The sequence below is a fragment of the Hevea brasiliensis genome, chromosome 16 (genome assembly GCF_030052815.1).
Source record: "Hevea brasiliensis isolate MT/VB/25A 57/8 chromosome 16, ASM3005281v1, whole genome shotgun sequence".
In the NCBI taxonomy this organism is placed as follows: domain Eukaryota; kingdom Viridiplantae; phylum Streptophyta; class Magnoliopsida; order Malpighiales; family Euphorbiaceae; genus Hevea; species Hevea brasiliensis.
The window spans coordinates 59,227,497-59,251,799 of NC_079508.1; the positions used below are offsets into that span (position 1 = coordinate 59,227,497).

The 24,303-nt window shown below is 34.6% G+C and overlaps 3 protein-coding genes and 2 pseudogenes across 5 annotated transcripts; 3 read left to right on the plus strand and 2 right to left on the minus strand.

The window, feature by feature from the left end:
• The first annotated feature begins 3,462 nt into the window (after positions 1-3,462).
• On the plus strand, positions 3,463-6,731 carry LOC110645354 (lipid phosphate phosphatase epsilon 2, chloroplastic). Its single transcript, XM_021798481.2, has 4 exons — positions 3,463-3,916; positions 4,637-4,862; positions 5,838-5,911; positions 6,261-6,731. Exons 1-4 carry the CDS (start codon positions 3,602-3,604, stop codon positions 6,486-6,488), a joined length of 843 nt encoding a protein of 280 aa, XP_021654173.2. The 5' UTR covers positions 3,463-3,601; the 3' UTR covers positions 6,489-6,731.
• Positions 6,732-6,807: 76 nt separating this feature from the next.
• LOC110645358 (mannan endo-1,4-beta-mannosidase 7-like) lies at positions 6,808-8,825 on the minus strand (annotated as a pseudogene).
• A 1,234-nt stretch (positions 8,826-10,059) lies between these two features.
• Positions 10,060-15,748, plus strand: LOC110645348 (uncharacterized; annotated as a pseudogene).
• Positions 15,749-15,863: 115 nt separating this feature from the next.
• On the minus strand, positions 15,864-22,012 carry LOC110645352 (GTPase ERA-like, chloroplastic). 3 transcript variants are annotated; one of them, XM_021798479.2, is made up of 10 exons: positions 21,526-22,012; positions 21,306-21,451; positions 20,129-20,269; positions 19,944-20,057; positions 19,215-19,340; positions 17,130-17,228; positions 16,933-17,034; positions 16,660-16,740; positions 16,394-16,481; positions 15,864-16,269 (listed from the first exon to the last, which is right to left on the minus strand). In XM_021798479.2, exons 1-9 carry the CDS (start codon positions 21,932-21,934, stop codon positions 16,395-16,397), a joined length of 1,305 nt encoding a protein of 434 aa, XP_021654171.2. In that variant the 5' UTR covers positions 21,935-22,012; the 3' UTR covers positions 15,864-16,269; position 16,394. The 3 variants fall into 3 exon arrangements, with proteins under 3 accessions (XP_021654171.2, XP_021654170.2, XP_021654169.2); XM_021798478.2 differs by having other exon boundaries at positions 15,864-16,280; XM_021798477.2 differs by having other exon boundaries at positions 15,864-16,288; positions 21,526-22,010.
• A 542-nt stretch (positions 22,013-22,554) lies between these two features.
• On the plus strand, positions 22,555-24,255 carry LOC110645363 (uncharacterized). The gene has a single exon (XM_021798494.2). It carries the CDS (start codon positions 22,865-22,867, stop codon positions 24,056-24,058), a length of 1,194 nt encoding a protein of 397 aa, XP_021654186.2. The 5' UTR covers positions 22,555-22,864; the 3' UTR covers positions 24,059-24,255.
• Positions 24,256-24,303: the final 48 nt, after the last annotated feature.

The window sequence follows — 24,303 nt, forward strand, 5'->3', positions numbered from 1 at the left end:
TTTGTTAGCTTTATTCAATTAAGTTTACTGTTATCGGTTACTTATTTATTAATTTTTTAAAAAATTTTATTTACTTTTCTATTTAAATTTAATTAAAATAAAAAACAATAAATATAAAATTATAGATAATTAAGATTATAATTTAACTTATCACAATAATAGAGAACGATATTTTTATATACAACCTTAAAAAGTTATAAAACTAATTGAAGGATGAGTTTATATAAAATGATATTTTTCAAGCTCAATCTTTTAGATGAAAAGTTTAAGAATAATTTTATATCTTTTTATTATAAGAGGAATTAATTTAAATTTAATTTACTAAATTAATTAAATCAATCCATTAATTCATTAAAGTAGCTATATTATAATTATTTTTATGAGGTAATTCCCAATTAGAAACGCACAAAGAAAGAATGCGTAGGAGCGGAAGCTTTTTGGCATGTGTGTAATCACGTGGCTCTGAAACTCACTGCACGACGAAATTTTGAGGAGTAAAATACATGGCTATCTGGTTTAAGCAATCCCAGAAAACTAGAATTGCAGTTTTATTTCCCCTGCTTTGGATTGGGATTTGGGATGATGGGATGGCAGGCGCAGTACACACAACACGACGAACAGCTTGTACTTCTCTTCTGGTGGGGGAGTATCGATCAAATGCTAATTTATATCGTTCATGCGTGTTTTAGGTAAACATGATGAATTAATAGATGTGAATGCAAAATGAAATGGAGGTAGTGTTGACTGGGCTGTGAATGAAGTTTCTAAAACAGGGGCAGGTCACTGTAGTGTCGACAGTGAGTTTGATGGACAATTCTTTCAGCGTCTCTTTCTCCCAATTCCCAAATGCACAACACTGTTTCTCTGCTGAATCTGTACTCCACAGCTACTCCCTGTTCCCTACGCGTGTCACTTGTCTTTCTCTCGTGGACTCATTCTACTCTGTTTGGAGCCAAGGAAAATAAATCAGAAGAAGTAAATATGGAAAGAAAATGATGAAGCAATGATGCTTTCTCTTATTTGGATTTAGGAAGGAAAATGTGGAAATAAAATAAAATAATTTTTTATATATATTTTTAAATAAATCTCTTTAAAAAATAAACATTTTTTACATTAAAAAAATATTTATATAATATTATCCGCATTTATATTCATGTAAGGAGGCACTCATCACAGCAAAGTCCAAAGTTTATTTGTCTCTACTGTGGTCTTAATTTTCAAATATAAAAAGGCAAAATGGGCTCCATTTTATTCTACATATTCTGACCCTATTCCGCTTTATTCCTTTTTTTCCCTTTTTTGGTCTATTATAATCTCAATTATCGAAGGTATTTTTATAAAATAATCTTATCCCTAAAGCATTAAAAAAATAAATTAGTTATCTAAAAATTAAAAGAAAAAAGGATACTACAGTGGTGGAAAATTGCTTCCATGGAATCTGCAGGGAGTTAAAGTTACTGAATTTGAAAGTGATTTTGATTCCAAGGAACATAATGAAACTTTCTTGCCTGTAAAGGCCATGGAGAATATATGTAAAGGTTGTTAGAGATATTGTTTAGAAACTACTTGGGACTTTGCCTCATGGAAGATGGATTATATGGTCTAAATCACCTCAATATAAAGATGATTTTGACCTCTTTTTCTTTATATTGCATTAATTTCCATGGAACATGATACACATACAGTCTCTTTCTTTTTTCTTTCTCTTTTTAAGTCATGCTCCATGCCTAATTAATGGCATATTCCACCTCACTTGTGAGTTCTTATTGCCCAAGATTTTGAGACATTTTGCCAATATTCTCTTTCGTTATCACGTGTACACGGCTTCCACACGATAAGTAATTGATTCTATTTCGCGCTTAAGCTTCACTTATTAATTAATTACTCAATTATTAAAAAAAATATTTATTTATTTATTTTTTCTGTTGCTAATAAGAGAATAATTAAAGCATAAAATTAGCCATCACACTTTTTCCTTTTCCAGAAAAATCTTAAGTTTTTATACATTTTGCAATTAAAAATAGCCAATAGTAGAGTATGTATTTATGTATCTTTTATTTCAGTTGCCCTCATTATTTTCAGTATTTCATAATATTAAATTTTTATTTTCGGGTCTACTAAAACAAAAAAGGAGTCCTGTACGAACTGAAAAGATAAAAAGCCTAGCCAGATCCATAACTATACGGACTTAAAAAAAAATAATCTAGGCCTGATCCAGTATTTAGGCCCAGATTGTTAATTTCCAAACTCTGAATTATTTAATTTTCTCTGTTACAAACGGATAGCACCCTCTCAATATTGTAATTTCATATCAATATCTGATATAATAAATAAATAATAATTAGACACATAAGTAAATGTATGTTTATTATTTTCTTTTTAAAAACTGTAAAATGTTATAGATTTTGAAACTCAACAATATATGCATGTTCACTCGTCGAGACTCATATGTTTATTATCGTTTTACATAGAAAATCCTATATAAAATTACTGTTCTATTATATAATTTCGGAGGCTGAGGCCAACACCTCGACACCATAACTCATATTTCCTCTTAGTCACATATGCCATTTTTGGATTCGCCCTTCTGACCTCCATTCTCTTATTCGATTTCCATAAGATATGATGGATTCGCTTCAAGACCGGTCTTATCTGGTGGGCTTGGTTCCAAGATTGGCGAGTGAAAGTCTAGTACCGTGTTGGTTAAAAGTTATGCCTCTAGGAGTGGCGATGGTGAGAAAAATTTCAGAGCTTCTCAGCGCGAAGCTTTTGTGAGGGATTCCACTGAGTTTCGTCCTGAATCCATGGCTGTGGAAAGGGGAGCTGCTCTTGATGGTCTGTTTTGTTCTCTATCTTTTTGTTCTTTAATTTCAGCTATTATCTGCGTTACTATTTTTATATGAGGTTCAGTTGCAGAAAGTCACTTAAATTCAAGTACTAATGGGTTTCTAATTTCTTTCAAAAATTTTCAATTTCAGTATTTCGTTGTGAATTCATATTATAATATTAGAAGCGAGGTGTTGTCAGTTGTGAGTGCAATCCAAGAGTGAGTTGTATATCTGCCATGTTCGTTCTTGCGCTTCTATAGAGGCATGATGCTGAATCATTGTCTTGCTATGGATCTTTTACAATTGTTGTACTCAGTGCAAGAGTCTGGTCGGATGTTCAACCAATATCGACCTGTTTCAACAAAACAGGATGTTGAGGAAGATATAGATGTATTAGAGGAAGAGATAAATGTATTGAAATAATCATAATAAAGTTAAAAAAAAATTAATTTTTTTTAAAATTTTTTTTAAAAATTAAATAAAGTAAAAAATAAAATAAAATAAAATATCGCTTGAAATAATTTTTAAAATTTTAAATTTTAACAAAAAAATCTAATGATAGGTAATATGATATGTAAATGGTGGTGAGGCCACGAGTTTATTTGCATTTTCCTCCACTAATCAGTAATCAATCGCCACATTTCGCACGTCTATTCTTTTCTTTCACGTATTTCACCAAGTTCACGCATTTCCCTGTGAAAAAAAATGCATCTTTCTATTTCTTGTCACCCGCTTAGGTTTAGCTTGTTCCAATACCAAGGCGACTCCACAAAATGGTAGCTACTACGGCACTTCTCCACAAACCCACCTTCAAACTTTCTCTCTCTTATCCTTCTAACCTCCGTACCTTCAAACCCACTCTGCTTCTACGACTTCCAGCTTCAAGATCTGTTTTCTTTGGTGCGTTTGGTTCCAAGAAAGGCGTGTCGAAGACCTCCATGACTGAGCTGGTCAAAACTTCTGCTTTTAGGGATGATGATGGTGAGAAAAATGTCAGAATGTTTCAACAAGAAGCTTTAGTAAAGGAACCCTCTAAGTTTTCTTCCGAATTGACGGCTGAGGGATTGGAACGCACTCTCAATCGTTTGGTTTGTTACTTTTTTTCCCCTCTTTTTTTTTTATCGCTCTGAACTTTGTAATATAACTAGTTTTTGCATTTGTTCAAAACTTATGCAACTAAGGCTTTTTCCTTTCACGTGGGTCTTTATTTCTATTTATTGCCTCAAGCTTAGATTTTGTATGTGCCCAAGAAAACTGGAATTATAGCATAGCAAGGGGTTTGGTTGAATCTAATATTACCCATTACAAAATCGAATTAGAAATGCAATATTCTTGGTAATCATGAAATTTATGCAGTTATGTATTACAAAATAGCCGACCCCATGTTTATGAGAATTTAACCCAGCAGAGAAAGCGAATCTATGTAGCCGATCCTAGGCTTAGTTGAGTTAAGTTGAGTTGAGTTTTATGTATTACAAAATCATATGGCACATAATAGTATTTGTACCCAGAAAATCAAATATTCTATACTCTTGTTCCTCCGTGGGAACTTGGGAACACTGTATAAGTCACTTAAAATTTATAGAATTTATCATTTAATATCTGTGATATATTTATGTGAGCTTCAATTGTAGAAAGTTATTTAGTATTTCAATAACCTTGGACCAAATTTTAGTCCCAATTTTCCAATTCGCTTTGGTACTATTATGTTCTAAAACTTTTCTTTCAGCATTTAATTGAGCATTCTCACTCAACATTCAGACCAAATAACTTGTCATGAAATTATAGCGTATTTGTTCTTGGTACAGAGCAAGTGGTTTGTATCTTTCTTGTTTGGTGCTGTCATTCTTTGGAGGCATGATGCTGAGTCCATGTGGATTGCTATGGGGTCTGTATTAAATGCTATCCTTTCAGTAACACTCAAACGGATATTCAACCAAGAGAGACCTTTTCCATCGGCAAATTCTGATCCCGGGATGCCATCTTCACATGCACAATCTATCTTCTACACTGTTGTGTTTTGCATTCTTTCAAGTAATTCTGCTGCCCATTTCATTTGATATTGCTATGAAATGCGATGATATATAATATATTATTTTTTTCACAGTTGGTTGTTTAATTTTAGTCAAGAAAGCGAAAGCAGTTGAGTCATTACTGTTATTTTAGTACTCTTGTTTAATAGGTTGGACATATGAGTAGAGGTAGCAGAATTGTATAGGATTTGCATCTACAAAAATAAATAATCAATTTCTTTCTCTAGAATTTTTCATCTCTCTACCCATTTGTTTTCTCTACCTCTGCTTTCCCTCCCCTTCTGCCTTAATCCCGCTCTGAGCTTTCTCGTCCTTCTTTTATAATCTTATTTTTTCACAAACCAAACAATAAAGTTAGGCCTGAAGATTTCAGTTCACAACTGAAATTTCATGAGAACTTGAATAATTAACGCAGCCTTGCAGTATTATCTTTATTATTGTTATTTTTTTTGGCTTTGTGATGCATAGTTGTAAAGGATGGTTTGGAGCAAGCATCAATCTAAAATGATAGAATGGATGAGCAGAAAAGTGTCTACACATTGTGATTGCATAAAAATTGAGATTGATAAATGGATGATAGATAGATAGATCCTGAGATGTTGCATTAGAAGAACTAAATCATACTGTATAATTCACTGGACTGATGTCTTATTTCCTCAATATGTAGTGAGTAGTGACATTTAATTATTACCCTCTCTTGAAAGAATACATGTTTTTTTTTTTTTTTTTCAAATAGTTTGTGAAAAAAAAATGGAACAAGCATTTGTGTGAAACATTTGAACGCCACAAAAGTCAGTGGACAATCTTTATATTTCTTCTTCCTACCCAGTAATTGCTTGCTGGCACACATATTTCCCTATGTGTATATTCATTCAGACTTAGCAAAGAACTGGATTTAGTTCCTCTTCAGCAAATAGTTAAATCTAATGGTTCTATTACTGACGCATATTTCTTGCTGCTCTGTATGCTGTTGCAGTTACAGAATGGTTTGGAGTAAATGAATTTACCTTGATCATAAATGCACTCACCTTGGTATTTGGCTCATATTTTGTAAGTATCATGTTGTCACTCATGCTATATTGTACCTTACATGCTTATGGGCACATCTAACTTTATTATTTTTTTTTTTTCAGAAAGAAATAATGTAAACTGAAGAAACTAATGGCTTTACGAATTAGTGAAATGAAAGAAAAATTCATAGAGCCTGAGAACTAGTCTAAGAGATTCTACCTTCTTAAGAACATTAGGACAATAGGTTAACTAATAGAGTTTATGACAATAGCAGACACTTGATTTTTTCCCCCTTATAATTGGTGATGGTTTATGAAATCTATTCATTGTGCAGTAAAGTGAGAATGGACTGGTTGCTGATGCTTATCTGTGTCATCTGTTTTTGTAGTCATGGCTACGGGTATCACAACGATATCATACAACCAGCCAAGTTGTGGTTGGTGCTGCTGTTGGGTCCCTATTCTCATTTTTGTGGTATTGGTCATGGCAATCCATTGTGCTGGAAGCATTTGTTTCCTCCTTGACAGTTCGAATAATTGTCATTCTGGCAGCTTCTACATTCTGCCTAGGCTTTCTTTTATATGTGATTCGCCATTGGCTTAAGGATGAAGAATGAAATTATTTTATGGAGATAAAGGTAACTGCAAGCTGACTGAATTCCTTTTTGGAATTACATTATGGAATCACATTTGTTGTTTCTGATTCAGTACAGTCAACAGGGTTTTGCCATGAGGCTCAATAGAATCCTCTGTCATGAGATGCTGAATACTTGGTGGTTGATCAGATTAGCTTTCTTCCTTTTTCCTTGCTTTGAGACTTAAATTATTTGGTGGTTGATCAGATTTGATTTGATTGCTAACTGATCTTTTCTGTGCACTAATATGCAAACATGGTTTATAGTCGTTTTGAGATTGAAGTGCAATCAAACACAGAAATTCAAAAGGAGGAAAATGGCAAAATATTACTCACAATTGCGTTAATTACAACTAGGATTTACTAAGATGGTATTTTTTTAAAAAAAATTGCAATCTTACGAATATTAATGCCAAGAAAACTCCCAGAGCAAAAGTTATTACATGGTTAAGGCTACCGGGCCAGACCTACCATTAAACGCAGTTCTAACAACTTTGGATGAATTTTACCTTCTGCTGCTCCTGTTAGTTTCATGCAAAAAAAGTTCGCCTCTGATGAGAAATAACCTCGAAATTTCAGTAGAAGCCTTTTCAACAGTATCAATTTGTTGTTTCAGCAACTGTGATAGATTATCTTCGAAAATTTTGGAATTCCCGATACAAAAATACTGAGAAGGCGACTTCCGTATAAAACTGTGGCCACCGAGAAAGCTAGACTTTTTCAATCTTATGAATTAACCTCATTTCAAAAAACCATATTTCGAGAAATTCATATTTTCAGTTTCCAATATGCCTGCCCCTGTTTCCACCCTGCCGCCTCCTGATGGCTGTTGCCCTCCTCCACCTCTACACATTTCTCATTCTCTTGAAAATCTTGCGAATTTGGTAAAGCTTGTGTGACCGTTGAGCAATAACATTCAACAGTTGAGGAACGCTCAGTCAATATTATCTCGTAACCATCTCGAAAATTGTCCATTCTCTCAGTTATGAGTTGCCAAAACAGGCCTCCAGAAGTTGCACCTCCTCTTTTTGCTGGTGAGTATATCTTGTAATAAACTGTGTTAAACATCAGGTCTCTCTGATATGTGCTGAAACCAGGATCTTTCCAAGATTTTCCAAACTCGGTAGTGAGGTGGATTGTGTTGATGCATCTTGGATGAATGCATTGAACCAGTTGTTCAAGAAAGTAAGTTGGTATTGGTTGTTAGAGCTAGATAATGATAACCTGCTCAAGCAACAGAAAAACATCTGTAAACATAAATTATCTTGAATAATTATCTTGAATCTGGAAAGTGCAGTAGTTTCTCTGATGGAGATGGATTACCATTGATCAGGATATAAGTGGACTGTTGCGAAATCAATGCCAGGGATGCGGTTATTGGCAATGAAATCTGTCCCTATTTCAATGCCAGGGTTGAGATTCTCTCTGTGGTGTCAATTGTCCTAAAATCCTTCTAAACCAGCTTCAAGCAAGTGATTTCTGTCTATTGACTTCACAAAATGAGCCGTTTCCATTATCCAAGCCTGTCATAAAGATCCAAGAATTCACATGTAAGCATGGATTATGTGCTAATGAAGATGCATTAAGGGAAGATAATCAATTTTTTTTTGCTAACTTTTGCATTGATTGAGGACGTCCCTACTCCCATGGAAGTGGGGCTAAAAGCAAGATGACCACCAGAAAAGGAAACTTGAAAGCTTTATTGCTGAGTAGTGGACAAACAAAATTAGGTAGAAATTGAATTCCAATTGAACTTCCAAGGGCTGGATTAAGAATTCATCGAGCTCAAAAAATGAACTTTTTTTTTTCTATTATTTTTCAAAATTAGTGAAATAATGAAGGATGCAAGGTAAAGATTAGACGTAAAAAATAAAAAATAGAGAGAAAGAAACCTGAATAGCTTGAATAGCTAAGCCGGATGGATCAGATGTGCATCTAGGCTCTTTCATAAGCTCCCATGCCATGATTGTTGATCATCTTTGTAATGAATTCCAGTAAAGCCGTTGTATCTGTTAAGAACAGTATGCAAAAAAAATTGAAAAATTTATAGATTAGTGGTCTCGCATTAAAAAAGCAAAATGTTAAAAGGGTTTTATTTCTTTCCCTGAAAAAGCACAATTCATCAGAAAGTCACTGCTAAAAATAAAAGCAAACTCCATATTATTACTCTAAACTAGTTTCTGCTGACTCTAGAATACAAATTTGAAGAAATTCATAGCAATTATATTCACAAAGCTTGTAAATAAATAAATAATAAATGAAAGAAACAATTAATAAAGAAACAGAAACACAGACAAAATGCAACAAAATTTAGGTAGAAATAGATACGTCTAGCCCAGGGTGTCTAAAGAAATCATCATCAGAAGACAGGTATTGCCCTTGATTTCTAGCCCAGTTCACATACTGCTTCTTCCCTCCAAAGCTATCATAGTTGTTAGCTAAGCTCAATGTGAGCTTGATCCCATATCTTCTAGCCTCAGCTATAACAAAATCCAGTCCCTTTAAACCAACAAAAGGAACCCAAATCATCAAGATTGTGAATCTACAAGAATTAAGGCACAAATTGAAGCTAAAAGAGTTTGTATTCATCAAGAGACCTTAAACATTTGTTCATTATAGGAACCAGGAGAGTACTTACTGCAGAGGCTCGTAACAACCATCACTGAAAGCCCAAATTCTAGCAACAGTGAGGCCATGGGTTGCTGCCTGATGAAATGCAGATGAAACCTTGTGTCTCAGAGATGGATCAGAAGCTACATACATCAACCAGTAGGCATTGAAGCATTTGCATAGCAAGGGCTATCATTCAAAAAGAAATGGTTTCCTTGTTGGATCAAAATGGCTAGCAAAAGAGCCTAAACAAAATGCCTCATCTCTATCTCTGTGTGTGTGTTTGAAGTGAGGAAGCAATCTTGGACTAATATAGAGAAAGAGTTGCTGTTTAAAAGCTGAGATCTTCTTATTTATTTAAGGCAATGTGAAAACTTTAAATTTCTCTCTATTCTATATTTATTTTTAATTTATCTGTTACTAAATCTATATATACTTAAATGTGACCGACAAATGAATTTGGAGGGATGTGGAAATCTTACATATCTGAAGAGAATAAAGAATGGAGACATACGGCATCAGATGGAAAGGAAAGGCTTCAGATTCCCGTACCTGCCCTACGTTACAAGCAACAAATGGAAATGGTCCCCGACCCCATTCAATTCAATCTATAAGTTTTATCTTTTTTTGGTGCTATTTTTGTTTTCTATTTTTTATGATTGTAATGCAAAATGAGGGTTTATTGAGTTGTATATAACTATGTGGACTTGATATAGGAGAACCCATCACATGTAAAGCAAAAGGTTCAAAATAGCGCACCAACTCCCCAAAATTAGAAATTAAAGAGACTCGCTGGTTGCTATGAAAATTTAGGTTCAGTGGCAATACTTACTACACAGCACACCGTCATATTTATATTTATTAAAAAAACAATTCTGAATGCATTTAAAACATATTTTTTTTGTCTTATCTGTTTTAAAAATAATACATTTTTTATTTCAAAAATGACATATTACTAAAACAAGACATTAAAAATCTGAATTTCTATTTGTCCATTTTGAAGAAAAAAAATTTTGTTTGAAACGACATAATTACGAATCGTTCTGGATTTTCTCTCGGCACTCACTCCCTCAAATTTACCTCTATCGAGCTGCTGCTGCCTTTACTTGCTGTCTCTCGCCGTCTCACTGTAACTATATTTAACGCCCTTCCTGTCAGTGCCAAACTCAGCTGCCACATCTCTATATGTGCATCCTTGCTCTTTCAGGTAGGTTTTATCTCTACTCGTGCTTCTGTTGAACACAATCGCTCCATCCCTGTCTCGTTCCATCGATTCCTCTAGTCTCTATCAAGTTCGGTCTTCTGAGTGTATTTTGTTGTTCTGTTACTGTTTTTGCATAGTGTTATTGACATCCAATTAGCACGTCGATTACACTTTTCTTGGTGTATTTTTGAATTTGTACTGTTCTATTTTTTATTTTTAATTTCCTAATTTCTCAGTAAGCAACTTCACCATTGGTCTCTCTTGATTCATTTCTGAGTGCATTTTTTTTCTAATTTTATTTCTTTTGGGCCGCGTTTTGGTTTATTTTCTTTCTTGATTAATTTCCGTGTGCATTTGTTTGATTTCTTTCGGAAAATACAAAAGAAAAATAATCAGGTTCGGCTAGTATCGGTTAGTTGCATCGGGTTTGGGTAGCAAATTGTGAATTGTAATAGAGTTAGGGGACAGGTCTGGATAACGAAGATGTGTACTGGATTCTGGTTTGGGTGTAGCTACCTGCTGTCATCATTGTTTTTTTTCTCTTATCTTCTGAATTGAAAAGGAAAGTAGCTTTCCTTCTCATTAAAGATTATTCAAAGCAGGTTGAACTTGGGACGGTCAAAAAATGTCGCGGAAAGGTTTGATGGAGCAAGACTTGAGTAAATTGGATGTAACTTTGTTGCATCCACTTTCTCCTGCCAGGCGACTATAAATATAGGTAATGTTCTGTCCATCACAGAGTTTAATTGCTTTTAGTTCCATAATGCAATATTTGTCTGCATTTGTTGTGCCTGTATGCTTAAGTGAATGTAATGATCAAGATTGAGGATTAAGGATTGGATATATTATGCAGGCACCATAGGTCATGCGGCACATGGCAAGTCAACAGTTGTGAAAGCAATATCTGGTGTTCAGGTAAGTAGCTATTTTAACTGTGCTTTCACGTATTTCCTAAAATTGCACACTGTATTGCTTAAAGTTGCAATTCTTTTCTTCTGTGGAGCATGTTGCACTTATAATATTGTACTTCATGGGGAGTATCTAGCGTCTAAGTTGTTTTTTGGAGCCTATTATGAAGTTTCTTAGATTAGTCAGCTACAGTAGCGATTTAGTAGACTCCTTGTTAATTTTTATAGCTTGGGGATGGCAAGATTCATTGGAACCTTCTCTTTTCCTGGAGATTGGACGTATATCAACAATCCAAGTGATCAATTTCTTTCTATTCTTTACTTGGATCTTTCAAATCATTGTCATCTATTTGGAAGGGCAATGTAATACTACTGAGACTTGAAATGTGAATGTGATATGCCAAGAATACTAGTTCATGATTCCAACTTACTGCATTTGGCGTCGTTAGAAATTGATTCTGTACCTAATAAAGGCATCTCCTGCCTCACTGTAGCAAGAAATCCTTTAGGAAAAACATGTCAATTTCTAGCTAATGATGAAGAAAGTTCTGTTTCTTTATTATAAATCTATGGAGCTTTTGTTATCTTTGCACAAGATTTGGTCAATACAATTACCTGGTTGTGAAATTTTTTCCTAGAGATTATCTTAAAATAAGAATTGAGCATTAACTGAGGCTGAGGTAGTCTGTACCATTTTATTTGCTATTAACTATTGCATGTTTTATTAAAATCCATTTGCAGGCTGTCCGTTTTAAAAATGAGTTGGAGCGTAACATTACAATTAAGCTTGGATATGCTAATGCAAAGATATACAAGTGTGAAGATGATCGGTGACCCCGGCCTATGTGCTACAAGTGAGTTGGCATTAGCTGGGTGCTATTGTATCAGTTTACTCCCTTCATTTCATGTTTTAATGTGAGAAATGTTCTTTTAGGGCATATGGAAGCGGAAAGGAAGATAGTCCAATGTGTGATGTACCTGGGTTTGAAAACTGTAGAATGAAATTGCTGAGACATGTGTCTTTTGTTGATTGCCCAGTACGTTGAAACCATACCTTTTAAGTTTGTGTTTTATGCACAATGCTTAAATTCTGCTTTAGTACTGCTTTCTTGTTCCTTGCATAGCATTTGTTTCAAGTCTCTATTATCCCAGTATGACCCACTAAAAGTTTTGTTGCACTGCTGGTTTGTTACATTTTCTATTTTTCTGGCTTTGATAATTTAATGGAAGAGTTGGGTGGTGACTTGGTGTTACTGCTATTCTTTTGTATGGCTAGGTTTGTTTACCCATTTATATTACCTGTTCTTTTCTTTACGACAGGGTCATGATATTCTCATGTCTACAATGCTTAATGGAGCAGCGATTATGGATGGGGCATTACTTCTCATAGCTGCAAATGAAACCTGCGCCCAGCCGCAAACCTCTGAGCATCTTGCTGCTGTTGAAATTATGCGTCTCCAGCATATCATAATCCTTCAAAATAAAGTTGATCTGATTCAAGAAAATGTAGCCATTAACCAACATGAGGCTATTCAGAAATTTATCCAGGTTTGGCATCCCCATGCCTCACCCATTCCCTTTTTGACATGATATTGAATAGCAAGTATCATATGATATGCCTGATTTGATTCTTATAACATTTCTTTCCAGGGAACTGTTGCTGATGGTGCTCCAGTGGTGCCAATTTCTGCTCAACTGAAGTACAATGTTGATGTTGTGTGTGAATACATTGTGAAAAAGATCCCCATTCCAGAGAGGAACTTTATCTCACCTCCTAATATGATTGTGATTCGCTCTTTTGATGTCAATAAGCCTGATTTTGAGGTTGATGAGATAAAAGGTGGTGTGGCTGGTGGAAGCATCCTCTGGGTGTGTTTCCTTAATGGGTTTGCTTGACATTGTTCTCTCTTCTTGCTCTTCTATTCCATCTTTAATTTTACTTAGTTTCTTTTTGTATTGCATACAGTTTGTATTTGGTTTGTTTTGGCCTATGCTTTCATTAGTGTATTCATTTGCAGCAGAAATGCATGGTTGTGCATGTTTTGCACAACTGTGCATGGAAATGTTTTCTCTAGCCTTTTAAGTCATCTCAAATCGCTTTTCCTTCTGGTTTGTGCCCTGATCAAATAAGGAAGAGTCTTAGATGACTTATAGAAGTGCAATGATTTTTTATAGATATTTGCTAATGGTAATGGATTTTGGTGGGCCTTGGGAACCTTTTATTTACTTTATGAAGTCTGCTGTTTTTGTTGCAGATGCTGCATTTCTGTAGCATAGGAATTTCAAATGGAAAAATTTAAGATAAATGGATAGGATTTTAGGATGGGAATAAATGTGGGAAGAGTTGACCATTTTGGCCAGATCTTAAAAAGATCAATTGTAAGAAATTCTGGACTGATTCCACGTAAATGGACATGAATGGAACTGAATTATTTCATTCTTTTTTTGGAATTTTACACTTGACAAGAAATTCTATACACATGGATTAGGACTTAGACTAATAAACACTGTTTCCAAAACTGTCTTGATTATTGAATTGAAGAAAGTAGAGGAATGAGGGTCAGGCTTGGAGGTTTAATTAGGATTAACCGGGGTTGTAATCAATATAATATTAATCATATTTTAGATATTGAAATTAGTTGCTTTTGTGAGACTTTTTCTATAAATATGAAAAATGCAGAGCCAAGATATTCTAATCAATTGTGTGGCTTGGTTGATGGTTTAGTTAATTCTCTCTCAGTGCGAGGTTTTGGGTTTGACCCCCATGTCTTATACTTTTCAGATATTTCCTGAATTCTCTGCTATTAACCTGTTGAACCATAGTCTGTAAAGGTGAAGTTAGGATTTACAGTTAAGGGAGAAAATATGTATATTGTTATGCTTGATTGCTTATGTTAATAATCTGTGTTATGCAGGGTGTTTTGAAGGTCAATCAATTCATTGAAGTTCACCCAGGGATCGTTGTTAAAGATGAGACGGGGAATATCAAGTGCACACCAATATATACTAGAATAGTTTCGCTGTATGCTGAGCAGAATGAGCTGCAATTTGCAGTGCCAGGAGGTCTCATTGGTGTTGGTACAATCATGGACCCTACTTTGACGCTTGCTGATCGGTTGGTGGGTCAGGTTCTCGGAGATGTTGGGTCGCTTCCTGAAGTTTTTGTTGAGCTTGAGGTTAGTAGCTGATCCAGTGATAACGCTTTTTACAGATTTCTGAATTGTATTTGGCACTTGTGCTTCTGTATGCATGGATGGTTGGATGTGCTAGCATGTGAGCATGCCATATATCCTGCCCTTTGCTTGGGTTGAATTTATTATGGTTGGGTGGGGTCGGGTTTTATTATTTTTTATAGGTGAATAGTTATTGCATTAAGGGTAGCCCTTGTTGCTAATGAAACATTTATGATTAAATTTTTTGATATGCAAGAAACTGTTAATGCCATTCTTGGTTGTTTTTATAGGCCACCTTTTCTACATCATATTTGGTTTTCCTTTTCTGGTAGGAATTCTTGATTAATTCTATTTTTTCACATGCTATGGAAATATCTGACTTTATGTTGCAATTGAGAAATTTGAAATTCTGATATTCGAATTTGATGTATGGGTTTTCTTTCATTGATTAGATTCAAGAATGTTAATTAAATTCTCATTGGATATAGCTGCTATTTTGATCCACCTTAAGTAAGGTCTCAAAGAAACATGTAATTCATTAATGAGTTGACTTCCATTCAGAGAATTTAAACTCTAATATCATATCAGAGAATCCAAATCCCTTCATCTGACGAATCATGAAGATGGACAAATATAACCATCTGGTTTGATTAGTTCACAACAGTGTGATGAGATGAATCATTCCATGCAAACATAGCATCAAAACTTTTGGTGAAGCAATTCCGAAACCTTTGCATGCTTCCATAATGCTGATATTTATTCTCTCTTATTATGCAGGTGAATTTTTTTCTTCTTCGAAGACTTATTGGTGTGAGGACAAAGGGTTCAGAGAAGCAAGGAAAGGTATCAAAGCTGGCTAAGGGAGAGATTCTTATGCTGAATAAAGCTGGAACAACCCTTGATGTTCCATCATGCCCTCTTTGAGTGATCATAAACAGGTGGGAAAAAAGCTATAAGAAAAAAAAAGAAAAAGAAAAAAAAAAGCATTAAAGGAGGCTTTAAGATGTGGAGAGCTAAAGAAATTCGACTTATGTCCAGTGGAGAAAACATTTTTTGAGATAGCTATTATTGTATGTGGTGTTTCATTTTTCATTTACACTCCAAGTTTTGAACATGAGGCACTTTGGCAGATGATACGGAATGGGTTTTTAATAAAAGAAACCGAAAAATGGAGTTTTCATGAAGCTTTTTGTTGTTTTGCTTCACAGACAGGGATGAGCGTTAAAATTCTCATCATTTTTGCCAAGCTCGGTTTTTGTTCCCATGAATTCATGTTTAATATATTAAAATCATAAGAACATGACAATGAAGTTATTCTTAGATTATACAAAGCGGGTATTATTTTTCATTTCTAGACTCGATTTTGCTTGTACAATTTAAAAATAATTAGATCATATATTGATATCATATAAAAATTATATATTTCCAATCATGCATTCCGGTGTGTTATCTGTGTTCCAAAATTTTCACAATAAAAGACGGAAGAAATTTGCATTTGATTCCATTTGTTTATCTATGCAAATATAATGAATACAAATAGAAAGGTACAATTATAACTTGGAAAGAATTTTAGGTTCAGTAGCAAAATGGAGCTTTGGACATAGATGTGTTCTTATTCCAACTTGACATAGAGCATAGCTAAGCAGCCCTTCGCTGGCACTTTGAAGATCAGCTCCAAAATGGGCCTCAAATTTAGAGGTGTGCAACCCACTGAGGTCCAATCACGTGGCCCAAGTTTCACAACAAGAACATTTAAAGCCACATCACCGATCAACCCCAGAAGATACGGCTGGTGTAGTGGCGTTACCAGAGGCGGAAGTGATTTAGCCCCATGCTTCTAGGGGCTCTAGCTACCAAGTACCGAGATCACTGACGGAACGCTTCCATGCTAATTGGAAAACCAAAAAGACAAAATTATTTGTTATGGTTACATTGATATCGCAAATTCAATTGCATTCAACAGTGGAAAGCTTCTGAATTTGATAGAACTCACATTATAATGCTCGAATTTTCCCTCCATAGCCATAGTAGTTTAAAAGCCGTTCATCTTGCCGCCAATTCTCTTTAACTTTCACTTCTATCTGTTGGGATAATGAATTGCAGTAAGGTGAATAATCCTTTTCATTCACAAAATAAAGACTATCATGCTTGAAAATACAAGTTGAAAATGCAATAACAATGTACGATATGGCATCTTAACAAATCAACTTGAATATTATATAATTGATTGTTATTGAGCAGTTAGTGAAAATCTTGCACCTCGAGATAAACTTTCTTTTGCAAGAAATCTTCAATGTCAAGCCGCGCAGCTGTTGCAAGTAATTTCAGAGCCCTTCCTTCCTGCAGAGATCAAGGGTAAATTAATTGAGACAAACCACGCTAAAGATGGAGTGCATAGCATTTATGCCCCAAGTAGAACGAAATATCTAACTCTTTTAGATCTTATTTGAATTCAAAACCGAAATGGTATTTTAAACATTTGAAAACTCCATCCACCATTGCAGTATTCATTCCATAAATCAAGGAGCATACTTTTCCGATGATGATGATCTTCTGAGAGTTCTTCTCAACAACTATCTCTACTTGTATAAAATCTTTTGCTGTGGACCTACTTTTGTAATTCACCACATTGACCTATAGGATACACAAAGGAAAACACACTTCCAGTTTAGACACCAATTAAATGCAGTATTTGATGTGTTCTGATGTGGAAAGAAACCATTATATACCTGACATGCATAAGGAACTTCATTGCGAAATTGCATAAAGATTTTTTCTCTTACAATTTCAGCTACAAAAAATCTCTCTGGATGTTCACTGACAATGTCCTGAGAACTCACAACCATCAGCGTGAAAAGTTAATATACAAAAAGCACTTCATTTCCGTAAATAAAACCATTGAAAGAAACCAATCCATCATAACAATATGAAAATTCTTGTTGGCATTTGGCAATAGGTTAGATTGGATCAGAAAGTTGTTTGGTAAAATGGACTGGATGAAGTTAAATCATCCTCCAAAGACAGGATAAACTTTAACCTTCTATTTTGATCATAAAATGTTCCTCAATAATGTGGACATCAAGTCAACTATTTATCACAACTTCCCTAGCTGTGAATATGATATCATTGCTCATTTCCTAATCCTTATTCAATCTGCTGTCCCAACCATTTTTTTCCTTTTCTTTTCCAGTTGCGCAAGCAGAGTCAAATTTTCAATAAAAGAAAAAGTTATTGATATCTGGTTCACAATGTCATTAGCTACATCTTGATTTACCATATGCCATGAAGAGTACACAAAAGGAATACATGCCTGATAGTGTTTATGTCAATGTTCATGGCAGGCAAATTTTAAAACAACACAGTTTTTAGGTCTGGCTTTGGCATAATTGGGTTCATGTCATAAATGAGTCGATCTGCTCATAAAATGCAAAATATAAATGGCTTAAACAAAATGCATATATTTACAGATTTTTCTTGCGGACTAAGTGTGTTTTTATTTGGGACAAGTGATTTTTGAACAGTGATTGATAGTTGTACAGTTGCTAACATTTGACATTTTTGATGAGAGGGCAGCAATAATTGTGAAAAATATAATTCTAAAATTGCTATGTGCTTTTTTTTTTTTTCTTAAACAGATTAGTTGTGTCAATATTAAATGTATCAGTATATGTTTTCTAAAAACACAATTATTTGTTGTCATAGCATTTTGCCAAAACCCAATAAAATATGCATATGAAATGGGTTACTTATGTCTTGTGTAACCTGCTTAATTAATAAGGCATGTTGAAAGGACAGGATTGCTTTATGTTCATGTTAGCTGCTAGCATAATTTTTTGGCATCCATTTATGACATGACAACCAAAATTGCTCCCCAAAGGATCCCATGGCTCATGGGAAGTAGCATAACCAAGTTTTCAAATTCTCTAATAACATTTAACTGTTATAGTCTTGTAGACTTATTTCAAGGGCATAACCCGAAGAAGATAAAACATTCATACAGTCTCAATGTAAAAAATATTAGCTTAAAAATCATTTTGAATCCACTCGATGGAGTCTTACTTTAGCATCAATGAAAGAGATGTAAAGGTCTGTAACAGCACATATCTGATTTAAACCCGTTTGAGATTCAGACATTCAGTAGCTGAGAAGAACTTTTCTTAAAGGCATAAAATCATCAATATTCAATAGATAGCTAAGAATACTTGATCTCCATGTATGACCTTATCATAGAAAGTCAAATAGCAAAAGTTCAACATAGATATAGATTGCTTCCCCATTATAGATAAGCATGTTAAGATGAAAGTGTAAAAATACATAAAGGACCTAAGTTTGAAAGGAATGATTACATTTGTTGAAAAAAGGTGAAGCTGGAACCAGTTAGGTATTAGTTAAGGAGAGTTTCCTGAGATGGTTTTTTTGATAGTGTGAATTGGAGTGGTAGAAATGATTTGATGCAATATAGATAAAAATCTTGGTCCAAAATAAGACTTGAGCAAAAAGGATCCAAATAATTCCTGTTAGTTTGTGATTAAGGTTGGGTCAAATTGAGTAATAACCCCAAAGCAGAAGACAAGTCATTATGTGTTATTCACATAGATTTGGTCCTTTTTGTTTTTTAGTTTTTAAAGTGTAGGAGAGGGAAGGAGGATATCAGAATTTAAACCCCTGACACTCAGGCTACAAGAAGGCACTTGATGAGGCTCAGATGGTATATATATCAATAATGACAGAATACTACTACCACAGATTACGAATGTCAGTTCCTACGAAATTACTAAGACAACAGAAACAGGAATGTTCTCTTTCCTAAATACCTTTGGATAATAAGCTGGCCCAGTTGGAAGTTTTGACAGTATCCAATCCTTGACGTCTTCCATTCCATGTCCATATTTTGCACTCACAGGAATGACCTCATCAACATCTGTACATTTCTCATACCACTGCAGTAAATATGAGATTTTGTTTAAGTCTTGAAGTCATTGAAAGAAGCAGCAAATCTAAGGCACAATCCATAACTTCAAATCATTGGACACTAGATCAAACACTCTCACTAAAGTGAACAAAAGAAACCTCAATAAATGACCATAAACTCCTCAACCAGATGGCTTAGATTGCATTATTATAGTAATTTTGACCACATGGACAGAATGCAAACCAACAATTATGTTTTCCCCAGACAAAATTTGACCAAAGACCAGTCCATAATGCTGGACCTCATTTGCATTTAGCAAAAGCACTCCAGTCATTTTGTCAAATGAGCAGTTGCAATAAGTGTAGGTTTTGATTCATAATTCTACCCAAATCAGTGGCTCATATTTAACAGACAGGATACTTAAATCAGCATCAAGTGAACCAAAGTACAGTTCAGTGAAATATTGCAGACAAGTGTGTTGTACCTTGTATTTAACGTTTTACCTTACCTACTTTAACTATATATATATTAAAAAAAAAATTTCAAACAACCAAAATAAGCAACAATATTATTCCCAATAATTAATACTAGCATAAAAGTCAACAAAAATCATTAATGGATGAGTTCTGACCTCAAGTTTCTTCGCAATTTCACCAGGTTTGATCAAGTCTTTCTTATTCAATACTAGCAATGTAGGCGGCTTATCTTTAAGGCTTCCCACACCTTCTTCCCACACTCCATCGATCTAAAATCCGGAAACTGGAGTTAATAAGAAAAACAAGTGTTGCAAACAATTCCACAAGCAACCAAGTATACCCTTTCAGGCGCTTTACATGCATCAACAATCACTAGTACACAGTCCGCATTGATGGCAGCACTACGGACATTCTTCATCATCATAGAGTCCAACTTATGCATTTGCTTCTGAATAACACCAGGTGTATCATAAAGTATCATCTACAAGCAAACTTTTAAGTCAGATGAATGGCATTAAACCACTGAACATGTGATTGAATATCAATGTGCGTTTGTGCATGTGTAGATAGACAGAAAGGCAGACAAATAAAGCAAGTGACCAAGCATTAATACAATTTCACAGGAATAAAATTATGTGTTTGGCTATCATCTAAACATTTCAAATTCCTTTTTCAAGGCTGAGGTTCTCATGAACCATCTTCCAGCATATCTGAACTAATACAAGATCATTAGTGAAATCATTTACCACTTTTCTAACACAAATAAGGGAATGCTTGATTGCTAATCAGCATAGCAATGATATATCTATAATCAAAAGCATTGCCTACTGAAACATACTGTAATAATAGCCTTCAGAGTTTCAAACTATAAAAATTTTGCACAAGCACTACCTAAACACGCATTGAAGAAAGATCATTACAATTCTATAGTTAAAAAAGAGCTCATATTGCAAGTGGAGAATACAATAATAATCATGGGCTAAAATCTCTTATATTCGAGTTGCTATTTTGAGGAGCCATAATGTACACTGCATATAACTTGACCAGCTTTGAATTGCTATAAACACTTGAATTTAGAAAAATTATATAAGAATACATTTGTATAGGTATGCATTAAAGCGAAGGTGGAATTGGAATTTTGGAATTGTGTTTAAAGTGAAAAATCATAAAATACCAACATAATGTGAAATTCAAATTCCCTTTCATTCGTGAACCTCATCTATCCAAATGGAATGAAATGTATGGATTTGGATTTAACTTTTTTCTTTTTTTATTTTTTGGGCCCTAGAGGCAGGATCCCTCAAAAATTATAACGCAAATAAGAAATAATCGTTGAGTCTTCCTTCATTTTCTTCTTTCACATTTGAGCCCTGAAAGGGTATTCATATTTCCGTAGATGAGAATTGAATTATACTAAACAAAGCATATCAACAAATAACAAAAGAGAAAAGAAAAAGAAGGAAAATAAAATAAATAAATAAAATAAAATAAAATAAATAAACAAAAAAAAATCAAACCTGGTACTGAGGACCAGAACATATACCAAGAATCCGATGCCTGGTAGTCTGAGGTTTATCCGTAACAATTGACAACTTCTGGCCTATCATTTGGTTCGAAAGCGTACTCTTTCCAACATTTGGCTTGCCAAGTACAGCCACATATCCTGCAATTCTATTCTATCTAAAATTCAACATAAAAAGCTTCTAAAATCACCAAAAACAAAACAACAGAGCTCACCGCTTCGATGATTAGGGTCAGAAGCGTAGTCAAGTTCTTCCATCTCGTAGTCGTCGAGCAGCACCATGTTCCTCTCTGGCTTTTCACTCAGTGACAAAATATTCGACTCTTCTTCTTCTTCTTCTTCCTCCTCCTCCTCTTCTAAGTAATAGTCGTCATCGAATTCTGGTTCGCTAATCCAAAGCTGCTGCTGCTGCTGCTTCTTTGACATGGAGAAAATAAGGTTCTTATCCCTTGTACTATTACTGATCTTGGCTTGAAATCGAAATTGATTACTTCTTGTGAACAGGTCTCTGGAATAGGAATAGCAAAAGGGTGAAATTGTGTGATATTGCAAGGGAAAGAGGTATGAAGCTAGCTCCATCATAGAAGCTTGCTTCAGTGTTGTTGCCAATGGCTCCATTCCCATTCCTTTCTGACATCTTCCAAATATACTCGCTCAGTGGCACGCCACTGGATAATCTTCCTCAACTTCATTCCAACGGTGTCGTTTCAATTCGTGGGAACCCAGCTTTTTCTACGCTCTCACTCAAAACAAAATGGAGTTTTCCGTTTTAGCCCATTCTTTTATTATTATTCGGATATTAACACATACAAATTAATTCCTACATTTTTAAATTTCATAATATATTATTGAAGTTTTATTTTATTAATAAAACATAAAATATTTATTTTTATATTAAGTGATAACTGAATAAAATTATACTTATATTAATTATTATAAAATTTATAGGTTTAGAAATAAGATAAAATTTTTAAAATTTTAAAGATATAATAAATTAAATTGAATAGGTTAAGAGGTAAAAAGATTTTTTTTTTTTTTTTAAAACGGGTAAAAAGTTATAATTAGCCTTTTGAAAAATGTCATGAATTTCTTAAATTCAAAAATGCAGTCCGCGCTTCAGAATTATCAAAGTTTAGTCTTTTGCGTGGCGCCGTTTCACTGGGGTCTCTCGTGGAACATAAACACGACGCCGTATTGCATTAGATATATATATATATATATATAAAGTATCAAACCCTAGACTTTTCTGCACTGGCGGGCATCTTCCTGTGTCTCCCATCTCCTTTACCGCCTGACTTCTATAAGAGAAATAAAGAGGGAACATTAATTGAATCTTCACCCACCTCCCTTCATCTCCATATTAAAGTAATTTTTCTTCTACTAATTTCTACCTTCTTGTTATTTTTATTCTCCCATATTTTTTAGTTTTTTTTTTTAATCTCTTTTATCTTTTTAACAGATACTGACATAATCTTTCTCTATGTTCTGTTAATTCTTGTTTACTATTTCTGTAATGGTTTTTCTACTTGTTTGATATACACATTGTCTATATGTATGTTTTGGTCTGTGGCTGTATCTATGTTTCTCAAATTTCGTGTCATTTTTCAGTCAATACAGTCCACACAGCTAAACACCCTAATCCCATGTCTCAGATTGCTTAGATACTGTCATTTTGATTCAAAACTGGGTTTGAATTCCTTAAACCATACTTCAACTCTAGCACCAATAAAACCCCAAAACAATGTTGCAATTTTCTGGGATTTGGATAACAAGCCGCCAAATTCATTCCCTCCATATGAGGCTGCCTTTAAGCTCAAAACGGCAGCATCTTCATTTGGGGTAGTTACTTACATGGTGGCATATGCCAATCGGCACGCTTTTAGTTATGTGCCACAAGTTGTGAAAGAGCAAAGAAAAGAAAGAAGATTGTTGAATCAGTTAGAAAACAAAGGTGTGATTAAACCAATTGAACCATATCTATGTGGAGTTTGTGGAAGAAAGTTTTATAACAATGAGAAATTCATGAATCACTTTAAGCAAATTCACGGCCGTGAGCATCAGAAGAGGTTAAATCAGATAGAATCAGCAAGAGGGAAGAGGAGAGTGAAGTTGGTGTCTAGGTATGCGATGAAGATGCAGAAGTACAAGAATGCAGTCAGGAGTGTTTTGACACCAAAGGTAGGGTATGGTCTGGCAGATGAGTTGAAAAGAGCAGGGTATTGGGTTAGGACTGTGTCAGATAAGCCACAGGCTGCAGATGTGGCATTGAGGGATCACATGGTGGATGTGATGGATAAGAGGAGAGCTGAGTGTTTAGTGCTTGTATCAGATGATTCAGATTTTGTTGGTGTTCTGAAGGAGGCGAAATTGAGATGTATGAAGACTGTTGTGGTTGGGGATATTAATGATGGAGCACTGAAGAGAGTTGCTGACGCAGGGTTTTCTTGGCAAGAGATTTTGAGGGGGAAGGCTAAGAAGGAGGCAGTGTCAGTTGTGGGGCGGTGGAAGGACCAAGACACTTTGAAGAGACTAGAATGGACATACAATCCAGAGGAGGAGAAAAGGTTGTGTAGCAAAGTTGCTGCATTTGATAATTATGAGAGTGACAGTAATTATGATGAAGATGAAGATGAAAATGAGGACGGAGATTTTGAAGGTATCATTGATGAAGGTGAGGCGGATGGTATGGAAAAGGATGCTGCAGGTGCTTGGTGGGAGCTGAACTCTGATCCTGAGGCTACTTCCTAAATTTGGACAAAGGATCAATTATTTGACATGGTGAAATTCACCATTGTTTTCATGAAGTTCTACAAGCAGAGCACCCGAAAGCATATATTATGATGTGACAGAACTATGTTAGAGCTACTAATATTTTTATCTGGCTCTACTAATGTTATTTTTGGATCTTATTTCCTTAATAATACAGATTAAATTGATTATCCGTAGTCATATGACTAGATATATACTCTAGATTTTTTAGGTTTTTTTTTTTT

What these genes read in the sequence shown, in the direction of transcription:
- LOC110645354 (XM_021798481.2), top strand. Translation starts at nt 3,602, where the DNA reads ATGGTAGCTACTACGGCACTTCTCCACAAACCCACCTTCAAACTTTCT. An exon ending in AACGCACTCTCAATCGTTTG is followed by an intron (nt 3,917 to 4,636) that starts GTTTGTTACTTT and finishes TTCTTGGTACAG; the next exon opens with AGCAAGTGGTTTGTATCTTT. An exon ending in TGTGTTTTGCATTCTTTCAA is followed by an intron (nt 4,863 to 5,837) that starts GTAATTCTGCTG and finishes ATGCTGTTGCAG; the next exon opens with TTACAGAATGGTTTGGAGTA.
- LOC110645352 (XM_021798479.2), bottom strand. Translation starts at nt 21,934, where the DNA reads ATGGGAATGGAGCCATTGGCAACAACACTGAAGCAAGCTTCTATGATG. An exon ending in CATGTAAAGCGCCTGAAAGG is followed by an intron (nt 20,058 to 20,128) that starts GTATACTTGGTT and finishes TCCGGATTTTAG; the next exon opens with ATCGATGGAGTGTGGGAAGA. An exon ending in AAATTGCGAAGAAACTTGAG is followed by an intron (nt 19,341 to 19,943) that starts GTCAGAACTCAT and finishes TATTTACTGCAG; the next exon opens with TGGTATGAGAAATGTACAGA.
- LOC110645363 (XM_021798494.2), top strand. Translation starts at nt 22,865, where the DNA reads ATGTTTTGGTCTGTGGCTGTATCTATGTTTCTCAAATTTCGTGTCATT.